The following is a 10,693-nucleotide window of genomic DNA, read 5'->3' as shown; positions in this document are numbered from 1 at the left end:
ACAGGGTTCGTACGTTTTTAAACAAGCAAATTTCCAGGACAATTCCAGGACATTCAAGGTCAAATTTTCGAACTTTCAAGGACACAATATATAGCTTAACAGTAAAATATCGGCGATTTTACGACTGACAGGCAATTTTGACAATTTAGGGGTTTCAAAGGCTTATTTAATCGATTTTAGAGTCTACTAATATGTACAAAATACATGTAATTTGTTTTTCTCCCCGACGAATTGTGCTTTTTCTCCCCGACGGGGGGGGGGGGGGGCGCTATCCCCCACACCGGCGCCACCCCTGATATATGCTGTACTACTTTTAAATGCATGTTAGTTGTGTGTATATTAAGTTTTATCAAACTCTAATTCGGAAACGATGGACCGGTCTCTTTTTCTCACGCTCGTGGGAAATTAAGTTTATCTCCACGTGTAAAAGTTGATGGTAGCAAAGGAATTTCCACGAGTATGGGGAAGTAGAGGTACTAAGTAAAGTAACGCAGAGGTGATCGCCTACAGTGAAGTAGAATTCTCCCCTCGGCGCGTACAACAATGGTCTTATCTTTGCTTAAACCATAGAGAACTTAAACGTGACAGTGTCTTTTGTGGTACCGGCGCGCCCGAATAACTCGGTTCTTTTGTGGCGCCGCGGGGTGGGTTACCGCTTGTCCAGGGTTGTTGTTCAAACAATATAGCCTTCAATGGGTGTACGTTGCGGAGACGTTAATGTATTGCATCTCATTTCATATATATTTAGGTGTTTATAAATGTTGTATAAACGAATGATGTACTATATTATTAATTAATTTAATGGTTATGCTCTATTCTCAACACATCATTATACTATACAGTATTATTTATTATTATTCATTACTATTGGGCCTAACATCATTATTATTATTATTATTAATATTTAGGTATAATATTATTAGGCCTTAGTTATAGGCCTACAAATTTTATAATCTACTCTCCAGCAAAATGTTAACGTGCAGCACCATCCTATCGGCACTGATCTGCTGCCGACCAGCATTGTGTTTCAATGATTTTGTAAACTTCAGAAACATAAGTACACAGTATAACGAAATAGCTTGCCCTAAATTCAAGAACTTTTAACAGTAAACGACCTTTAAACATACACGTTCCCATGGTTACTTTAATGGTTAATTAATTGCCTTACATTGGATAGGGCAAAAACATGCCCATTCGTGCTGAACAAGTGTGCACAAGTCTGTAGAGTGATGAATTACCCAAAGTGAATTCACCGGGCTGAGCACGTGCGACAAGACCTGTTCAACTGATTGAAAGTTCAAGTTTAATATTTCAGTACTGTTTATAACACACGGCAGAAAGCAAATACCACCATAGCAGATGTCAACAAAGTTAAGGATTATGATTATCAATGTCTGAATAAAAAATTAAATGCAAACATACTTAATATACAAGATTAAAAAAAAAAGCACCGCCTTTACTAAAACATAGGCGAACAACTCCATTCACTGAATCGCACAAGTTTGTCTGAACCAGCCAGTCGGCAATTTTCAGCAATGACATTCTTTCTGTCTTTGATAACATTCCTGAATTGGTGGCGTACAAAGACTTGACCTGATTCTCTCAAGAGTATTGTGGGAACCCACTTGTGGGAACGTTTCTCATCCAATTTACTGTTACTAGGCAACGTGTAGTACTGCAATTAATGGTAAATGATCAAATTTCCAGGACATTCAAGGACAATCTTAAATTTCCAGGACTTTCCAGTACTGGAAAATGCTCATTTGTTTTTCCAGGACATTCAATGAATTTAAGGACGCGTACGAACCCTGTTGGCCAGTACACCGGGAGACAATCCCCTACTCTTTTCCGAAGAGTGTACTGCGTTCTTTAACATTGCACAATGGTCATAAATGCATACGGGACCAACGGCTTAAACGTCGCATCCGAAAGACGGTGCTATTGTAACTTGTATTTCAGCCCTCTAGCTGAAACACAAGGAGAGGCAGCGATGGGAATTGAACAGGGGACCTAGAGATCTCCACGGTTCAGCGCACACACAGTGACTACCACCAGATTAGCTGACTGAGCTAAGCTGCTCTCTTGAATTTTTTTTTTCAAATTTATAATTTTATAGTATTGTTTTTTACTCTGTACACATATTAACTTGGCGCTATACAAATATTTGTTGATTGATGATTGAATGTATAAATGTGAAGGCGCGACAATACCACATATCTGTGTTTGGCAGACAATGGCAGACAAAATATAAATTACATAATAACTTACATTTATTTTTTTTAGATATGCGTAACAACCCATCCTTAATCAATTCCAGAACATACATAATAATAATAATTATTATTATTGTTGTATCTACAACATAATAATAGCTATAATATAAACATTATTACTACTATTAGGTTTATTAATTTTCTCAAAAACAACATTTCTACACATAGTTAATTACCTATTGATGTTTACTTGCCATGAAATTAACTCTATGAAATGATTTTTAATTAAGTTATTCATTCTTATCATGATTCTCTGCAGGAATCTGTACAAAGTTGCAATGTTCTTGGTAGATTACAAGTGAATGCCATAAAACAACCATGTTTTACATCAAGTTAATACTAACACGCTATTTCTTTGGTCGCAACGTCTGCAACCCCTTGCATCCGCTTCTGCATTGGGTTACAGATATATATCAAAAAACATAAGATGAATACAAGATATACAATATAATATATAATTCAGTTTTCGAGTAATTTAATGTTGCAATACATAAATATAATATAAGGACCTTCTGTCAAACTTCAGTTTTGATGAAAAAATAAATATCAGCGACTGCAACAATAGAGGCAAGAACAAAACCTGTAACAATACACTGAAAAAAAAAGAAAAAAAATTGTTTATTCATATGAGAACATGAGAATGTTTTAATACTTTTCACACCATATCTACTGTAACAAGGGTAGCTATGTATATTTTAATATTCATAGAGTAATGAGAGTGGTTGGTGCAGTGGGTGTGATTCCTTGAGGTTACGACCCACACTATCCATTTCACAGGTGTCTTTGAGCACGGCACGTTGGTGTAAATGCCTATTGATTCATCACTGGCTGCAAAAATTATGGAATTCTCACCAGGGAGCTGAGTATGTGTGTTCCATGTGTTTGATTAAATGACCACAAGTGGCGTACTTAGGGGGTGTGGGCAGTGGGCACATTCTCCAGTCCCCTCCCCATTGAATATGCTCAAAGCAAAAAAATCATGATCAAGTAAATGAAAATCACCTCATATCACCTTATTTTTTCAGCTGCCCCGAACCCCCCCCCCCCCAGCTGCCCCGACCCCCCCCCCCCCGCGTGGTTTATCAAAGAACGACCAGTCGAATACGGCCATTGACAGTAAAATACTTACATATGGAATTGGTTTTCCTACGTAGTAAGTTGCCATATATCCAAAAACAAAGCTACCGACAATAGTTAACACAACATTTAGAACACCAATAAGTTGAGCTTTAGTAGAACGTACTGCAAAAAATTTGTTTTAATGAACGCATCAATACACAATAAAAGTGTGTTATGGAGACAGTAAATAAACAGAAAATATAAAAATTGATTGATTATTGATACATGATGGCATGTATTCAATAATTGGGAGATGTATACTTTATTATAAAAAAAGATGATGATGATGATGATAAAAAATTATTAATTAGAAGTACTGTATAAATAAAAATATACTCCTGCAGTGTAAAGGAAGATGATGAATAAAATAAATGAAAAAGACAAAAGAAATAGAGTAAAAATATGCTGTTAGAAAAAAATCTTTGTATACTCACAGTCTTTCCCAATTTCGCTCAAAATACTTCCGCCAAATGCCTGAAAAAGTTTACACAACAGAAATTTTAATCATGGTAGGTTACAGTATATGTTAGTAGGGGTGGATCTAGAGGAGGCAGGAGGGCATGTCTTCCCCAATTTGACAGCCCAAATACTGTCATGCCCCTCCCCTTCCACCTGGATCTACTTTGGATTTGGTCAATAATATTATACAAAAATATAAATTAAAAAACATATTAGATATACATCTTTCAAAAATTAATACAATAATTTAGTTTTGTTGTCATATAAATACTAAATCTGAGTTTGAAGTTTCAACGTAAATAGTAATTAATCATCAAAGTTTAATTAGTGATAATGTATAATCGAAAACTGAAGGTAAATGAAAGAACAGTATATTTGATTACCTCAACTCTGACATTTTTGGTCATCTTTTGGTATTCTCTGTTTTCTTGCTCAGTTTTTAGCCTTTCTAGTCTTGCAACAAGTTCTGGACTCTTATAGGTTGAAATGAGAAGAAAAAATACAAATGAACACATTCAAATATTTTGGCTATCCAACTGATGAAACTGATGAAAGATGAATGACTATCAAAAATATTAATGGTGGAGGAATTTCATAAACAATAAATAATATATCAAAATTATATGATGCCAATTTCAAACTAGAATAAAGACATGTCATTGGTCATTTTGGATCCATGAATTGGCAAACTGGCAAACAGTGCAACTTTCTCTGATCGCTAGGAAATATACCTATATTTACTGCGGTGCCAGATTGTAAAGAAAGGCCTGTGCAGGGATTACTGTATAACCTCTGCGAAAAATTTGGACTAGAAATCTGTCTGCGAATTTGGGAAAATAAGGGCTAACTGCCACGCAGATATTGCCTAAAATTAGATTTTGACGTAATCTTAATAATATATAAACAATGAACTTTCCTAGCGATTTTCAGCGCAAATCTGAGCTGGATTTTGAGGCATCATCCATGAAATTAAGAACTTTACAGTATGGCTGCGGTGCATTGCACACAGACAGACTATCGGGTATCCTCTGCAAAAAATGGAGAGGACCAGTGGTGGATCTAGGATTTAGCAATGGGGGGTGGGGTGGATAATGGGAGATGAGAAGGCACAAGCGGGGGAAGGGTGTGGTTTTGGGAGGGGCACCCCCTCACGTGAGATTTTTTGGGAATTAGTAGATTGCTGGACGATCTTAAATGGCATCTGAAAATTAAAAGTGTATATTTTACCAGAGTACACAAGGACCACACAAACAAGATGAGTGACCATCGTTTTATTTTTCACGGTAAACGAAGGGGGTGGCTAGCCACCTTATTCATCCCCCTAGATCTGCCACTGGAGACACAAATATGATTTAAATAAATGCTGTGGTTAGAGTTACAACCATATGCTTTAACATACACCTAAGCAGATTTCATTAAATAAAATATGTTGTTTTAACATTAATTCCTTAAACTAAATAAATCCTTTGCTACAAAGTCTAAAAAATCTTACCCTAGTGGGTGGTTTGAGTGCTTCATAATATAAATCACTACCTTTTAATAATTCATGAAGATATATTTTGTTTTGACCTGGAAAAAAACATAGTCAAATTGTAAGATAAGTTTAATATAGATTAAAAATGTTGTAAACCCATTATTATTGCTTCAGAACATGGCTTGGAAATTGAATTGAATTTATAAAGACATCAACTATTGTTGCTGGTGCAGGGCAGCAGGTAGGTTCTCAGCACACTTTCAGTTCAGGCAGGGTGTATTGTATCAGTCAATAATATTGTAGACGATATTCGCGCCTCAGCTGCATATCTGCATATCCACTGACCATACAGTACTTGGCTGGTACGAATTGTCCAAATGTAGTGTTACAAGTTACAACCAGGCCAAGCGTACCCTTCCTCGGTCTTCCTCTGATTAACCAAAACGTGCCTGAGAAACTGAAGAAGGCCCAAGCTAGCTAGGCTAGCCTAGTAACTTACCATCATTAACACATTTATGAACTTTAATAACAAGTGAAGCAGGCACACTTTTTTCTGTACAATTCTGAGAACAGTACTTTTCCAGTTGTTGTTTAAGTTTTTCTGATACACCTTCAGATATGGCACTATCTATAAAATTCTGAATTTTGTCCGTCAGTAAGATGGACGTCGCCATATTTGTTGTTTTTAGGTCCGATGTGTATGGAACGACAAAGTGGACCACAAAAAAATACTATTTAGTATGGCGCGCCGATCACGCGACACACCCTTTCGAAAACGAGTTGCACTATTATCGCCTCCAAGAGGTTGTAAGTGACGTTTATTTGTTTAATTAATGAATATCATTTAAATCTTAAATGAATACAGAACTGTATACCCACAATTTAGGATACTCAGAATCTGTTTTATCTGATTTGTCACTCCCAAAACGGACGGAGGCCCAGGGTATTTATATTCCTATTAGTGGTAATTTAATTTACAATAATAAAATCCTTAATATGAAATGATTTATAATTATGAATGTTGATGGTAATGGTTTTTATTTGTATATATGGATCTAGGACCAGTTGAATGAGATTAGTATAAGAATGCCTAGTTGGTTATGACAAGTAAGTTAAGATTACAGCGTGTTAAAAAAAAAAATTTATTTCTAAAAGAGAGGTCATTTAATTTAACTAATACCTGCTTCAAGTCGTTGGTATGTTAAATATTGAGGTTGACGGAAGGGCCATACAATTTTAGTCTAACTCTTCATTTTTTTAATTATATATAATAGCCAAAAATATTTACAGGAAAACTGTTCAGCGTAAATTATAACGTTAAAAATTTGTTTAGTTCTGTTGGAGACCTCTACGGAAACAAGCCTCATGGCTTAGAGCTTTCCCCGTATTCCTTTATTCTCGTTTAATTTTTCTGTGTACTGAATTTTGTTTTTGCTTTTTTTTTGTAACTGTATTTTGGTACTGGTTGGGCATTTATATTGCGCGTTTTCCTTTTCTCATGGTTCAGGTAAAAACTCAAAGCAGCATAAAATCAGTAGAGCATTAAACAAAAATCGCGAGTGCCACGGCACAAAAATCAAACTCAACACGTAGTACAGACACAACAATCAGAAAACAATAATTGGAAGTACTACATGCGAGTCTTGAGTGCATGTTTGAAAATATTGGAAATGTCCCTTAGTTCGGTTGGGAGATTATCTGGGGCAGACGCAGGATTTGGCGGTAACGGTGCGTGCAAGGGCGCATCTGTTTTTTTCAGGTGGGGGACATTTCGTGAGTTCAAACTCACCATGGTTGGGGCTGAGGTGCAAAAATTTGAGGAAATAAACTCAATCAATTCCAAACTGGAATCAAGAGTAACCCCGGGTGTTTTGGAGGCTGAGATTGATATTCCAGAGTTGATGACTGTTGATATCTAGAAGTGCAGGCAATTCTCTTCATTGAGCATCAATATGTTCGCCGTCGGCTACGACGTCATTTGACGAATATCCGATACAATTCGAAAGCCGATTTAAGAATCATCGATACTATAACCATGGACCTATTAATAAGCTATGACAGCATCGGTAGGAATAATCTTAAGATAAAGCTTAAGGTCATCAGCGTAAAAATGAAACTTAACATCATTGATGTCGGATGATATTCCCTAAAGTGTGAAAAAAAAAACAAAAAAAAAACAGTGCACCAATACAGATCCTTGAGGAACACCAAACATCAGCTTCCGAGATGATGAATGACCACTAGGAAAGGTTATACACATTGATCTGTTAATTAAATCGATTCAAGTGTTTTGAAATTGGAGTGCGATAAATAGTACAAACAAACGTCACCGGGTGTATGTGACGGACGCGCTTTGTGATGTACACAGATCGTCCACACGCCCTCCTCCTTCTGGTCCACCAAGAATGTGTGAAAGCTCATTATGTTCGTGTATTTCGGTTCATGATTCTGACCTATCTATATATGTTCTCTTATCTTTGACTTATTTATTCAATAACTTTGTATTTTGTAATTGTTTTTTTTTTACTTATGGTCCACGTAACAGCCGATTAGTGTTGTGTGTCAACATTAGAGGTACTTGCGGTTCTTGTGCATACTCCCATGAGGTGTTGATATGAACATCTGTTTAGTTTTTCTCTAATCGAACTTTAAAAGGTCTGCCTGTTTCCCCTATATGTTTGGTCGAATCAGTATTTCTTCTGATTCTTTATATCTTAAAGCCAAATAAAAGTAAAGTATTTGATCATTTTGGTAGAAGCGAAGCTCCCTGAAAAAAACATAACAAGGGGTTTTAAAGGCTTTATATGTCTACTAAATTATATTCTTGGAGTCTACTATGTGTAAAATATACATGTATTTTTTTTTCTCTGCGACTAATTGTGTCTTTTCAACCGAGGTGGGGAAAGGGAACTCATCTCCTCCCCCACCCCCAATCCTTCCACTGGTGCCAGACAATCAGAGTGTAGTTATTGTTGTGTCATTATTGTCCTATAATAAGTTTACCAGTACTAGACAACAGTCATGTAATAAACCACTCAACTGCTCCATATTTCAATGACTTGATGTTTATTTTCATTATTCACTACAATGATATAATACAATATGAACAATATGTAGATTTATTTAGGGTTCTATTTTTTATTTTGAAATTCTCACATTCCAAAACAAGAACATTTATGTTGCCCGGATTCGGCATTTGTAGGCCTCTAGGTATCACCCTCCTGTATTGGAATGATGCACAATTCCCCTAAGTCTCACATTCCTTTAATCCACTATATGTTTCCAGATGTCTTTTATGCCAGCTGTTTTAGGGTCTCAAATTCCCTTCAACTACTGGAAACTACAGTAGCCTGTACATTGCATTTGTACCCTCTACATTTAATGTTCGTCCTAGCAAGCAAGCTTGGTTTGAATTACAAGATAAACGCTTTTTATTATAACAATCGGCTGAAGAATAACCTGTATATAACTGAAGACTATGAAAATATTTTTTTCAGTTAAATTTAGTGATTATTTCCTACCTACAGTGTTTATTTGTTGTTATACTATAAATTATAATCATAATTTGAATCCAGAGTGAATAGCTGCAACTCCAAAGGTTAAATTCTCATATTTTACTAAACTAAAACCAGCATCCTCAATCATGTATTGAAATTCATCCTGCAAAAAACATATAAAGACAAATGGTAAAGTTGATCATTGCATTCATTATTTCTCAAATGCTAGGGTAAGCACAGTTCAAAGGGTTGTGTCCTGTTTAATGGAACATGCCTTGTTTAAAGGGGCATGCCATATTTAAAGGGGCATGTCATGTTTAAAGGGACATGACCTTGTTTGAAGAGACATGCCTTCTTTAAAGGGACATGCCTTCTTTAAATGAACATGCCTTCTTTTAAGGCACATACCTTGTTTAAAGTACATGACTAGTTTAAAGAGACGTGCCCTATTTGTGTAAAAGGAAGGTGCTTTGAACACCATTGCAGTTGATGTGAGCTTTCTAAGTATTAATATTATAATATGGTAGCAGTAGTATATCATATGCGCAATACTTTCCCACAAATCTCTCACCTGATTTGGGAACTGCCGAATACTCTCCACTAAATACTGGTACGACTTCCAATCGCTAGCAATGACTTCACCAAACACAGGAATGGCTTGAAATGAGTAGGTATCATAGACTGACCGCAAAACTGGATTATTCACATGGCTGAATTCCAGGCATAAGAATCGTCCACCTGGTTTCAGAACTCTGTATGCTTCATCCAAGGCCTGCAGAACAACAAACAAATTGATAAATAATTGCATATACAAATCTAAATACACTAACAAGATGTACCAGTTAAATTTCTCCATTAAATCATAACTAGAACTACAATATTTTGGCATTACACTATGACAGAAATATAACTTCTCTACTGTTTAAATTTCTTTTGATTATATATAAAATGTAATTACCATTCACTACCTCCACCATGCCAATGGCATCATAAAGAAGAACATGAACAAAACCAATAGCACACATCCTTTGGGGATGTTAATAAAAATGATGTGAACATTTTCATTAAAATAATGACCAAAACAACTCCACTCTCAAACCATTAAATAGAGACTTACTTCATCTGATGTCATTAACAGTATATCTGTCTCTTATACACATCTAGATGTGTATAAGAGACAGCCGTATTCCTTTATTCTCGTTTAATTTTTCTGTGTACTGAATTTTGTTTTTGCTTTTTTTTTGTAACTGTATTTTGGTACTGGTTGGGCATTTATATTGCGCGTTTTCCTTTTCTCATGGTTCAGGTAAAAACTCAAAGCAGCATAAAATCAGTAGAGCATTAAACAAAAATCGCGAGTGCCACGGCACAAAAATCAAACTCAACACGTAGTACAGACACAACAATCAGAAAACAATAATTGGAAGTACTACATGCGAGTCTTGAGTGCATGTTTGAAAATATTGGAAATGTCCCTTAGTTCGGTTGGGAGATTATCTGGGGCAGACGCAGGATTTGGCGGTAACGGTGCGTGCAAGGGCGCATCTGTTTTTTTCAGGTGGGGGACATTTCGTGAGTTCAAACTCACCATGGTTGGGGCTGAGGTGCAAAAATTTGAGGAAATAAACTCAATCAATTCCAAACTGGAATCAAGAGTAACCCCGGGTGTTTTGGAGGCTGAGATTGATATTCCAGAGTTGATGACTGTTGATATCTAGAAGTGCAGGCAATTCTCTTCATTGAGCATCAACTTGTTCGCCGTCGGCTACGACGTCATTTGACGAATATCCGATACAATTCGAAAGCCGATTTAAGAATCATCGATACTATAACCATGGACCTATTAATAAGCTATGACAGCATCGGTAGGA

General features: G+C 36.1%; 2 protein-coding genes across 2 annotated transcripts in view; both read right to left on the bottom strand.

Moving 5' to 3' along the window:
* Positions 1-2,248: 2,248 nt before the first annotated feature.
* LOC117121987 (transmembrane protein 199-like) lies at positions 2,249-6,040 on the bottom strand. Its single transcript, XM_033267443.1, has 6 exons — positions 5,825-6,040; positions 5,344-5,420; positions 4,235-4,324; positions 3,827-3,866; positions 3,403-3,515; positions 2,249-2,866 (listed from the first exon to the last, which is right to left on the bottom strand). Exons 1-6 carry the CDS (start codon positions 5,997-5,999, stop codon positions 2,789-2,791), a joined length of 573 nt encoding a protein of 190 aa, XP_033123334.1. The 5' UTR covers positions 6,000-6,040; the 3' UTR covers positions 2,249-2,788.
* A 2,334-nt stretch (positions 6,041-8,374) lies between these two features.
* Positions 8,375-10,693, bottom strand: part of LOC117121907 (2-methoxy-6-polyprenyl-1,4-benzoquinol methylase, mitochondrial-like) — an 11,345-nt gene continuing 9,026 nt past the window's right edge. Inside the window, exons 4-6 of the mRNA XM_033267303.1 lie at positions 10,467-10,536; positions 9,394-9,740; positions 8,375-8,985 (exon numbers count right to left, since the gene is read on the bottom strand). Of these exons, the coding sequence (XP_033123194.1) occupies positions 8,884-8,985; positions 9,394-9,740; positions 10,467-10,536 (519 nt within the window). The 3' untranslated portion in view covers positions 8,375-8,883. The remainder of the gene's footprint in view (positions 8,986-9,393; positions 9,741-10,466; positions 10,537-10,693) is intronic.

Source organism: Anneissia japonica, unplaced genomic scaffold (assembly GCF_011630105.1).
Source record: "Anneissia japonica isolate Jap-2015-1 unplaced genomic scaffold, ASM1163010v1 scaffold352_len1594369_cov220, whole genome shotgun sequence".
Taxonomy (NCBI): Eukaryota; Metazoa; Echinodermata; class Crinoidea; order Comatulida; family Comatulidae; genus Anneissia; species Anneissia japonica.
Note: the sequence above shows the minus strand (reverse complement) of the source record. Positions and strands in the feature narration are given on the sequence as shown.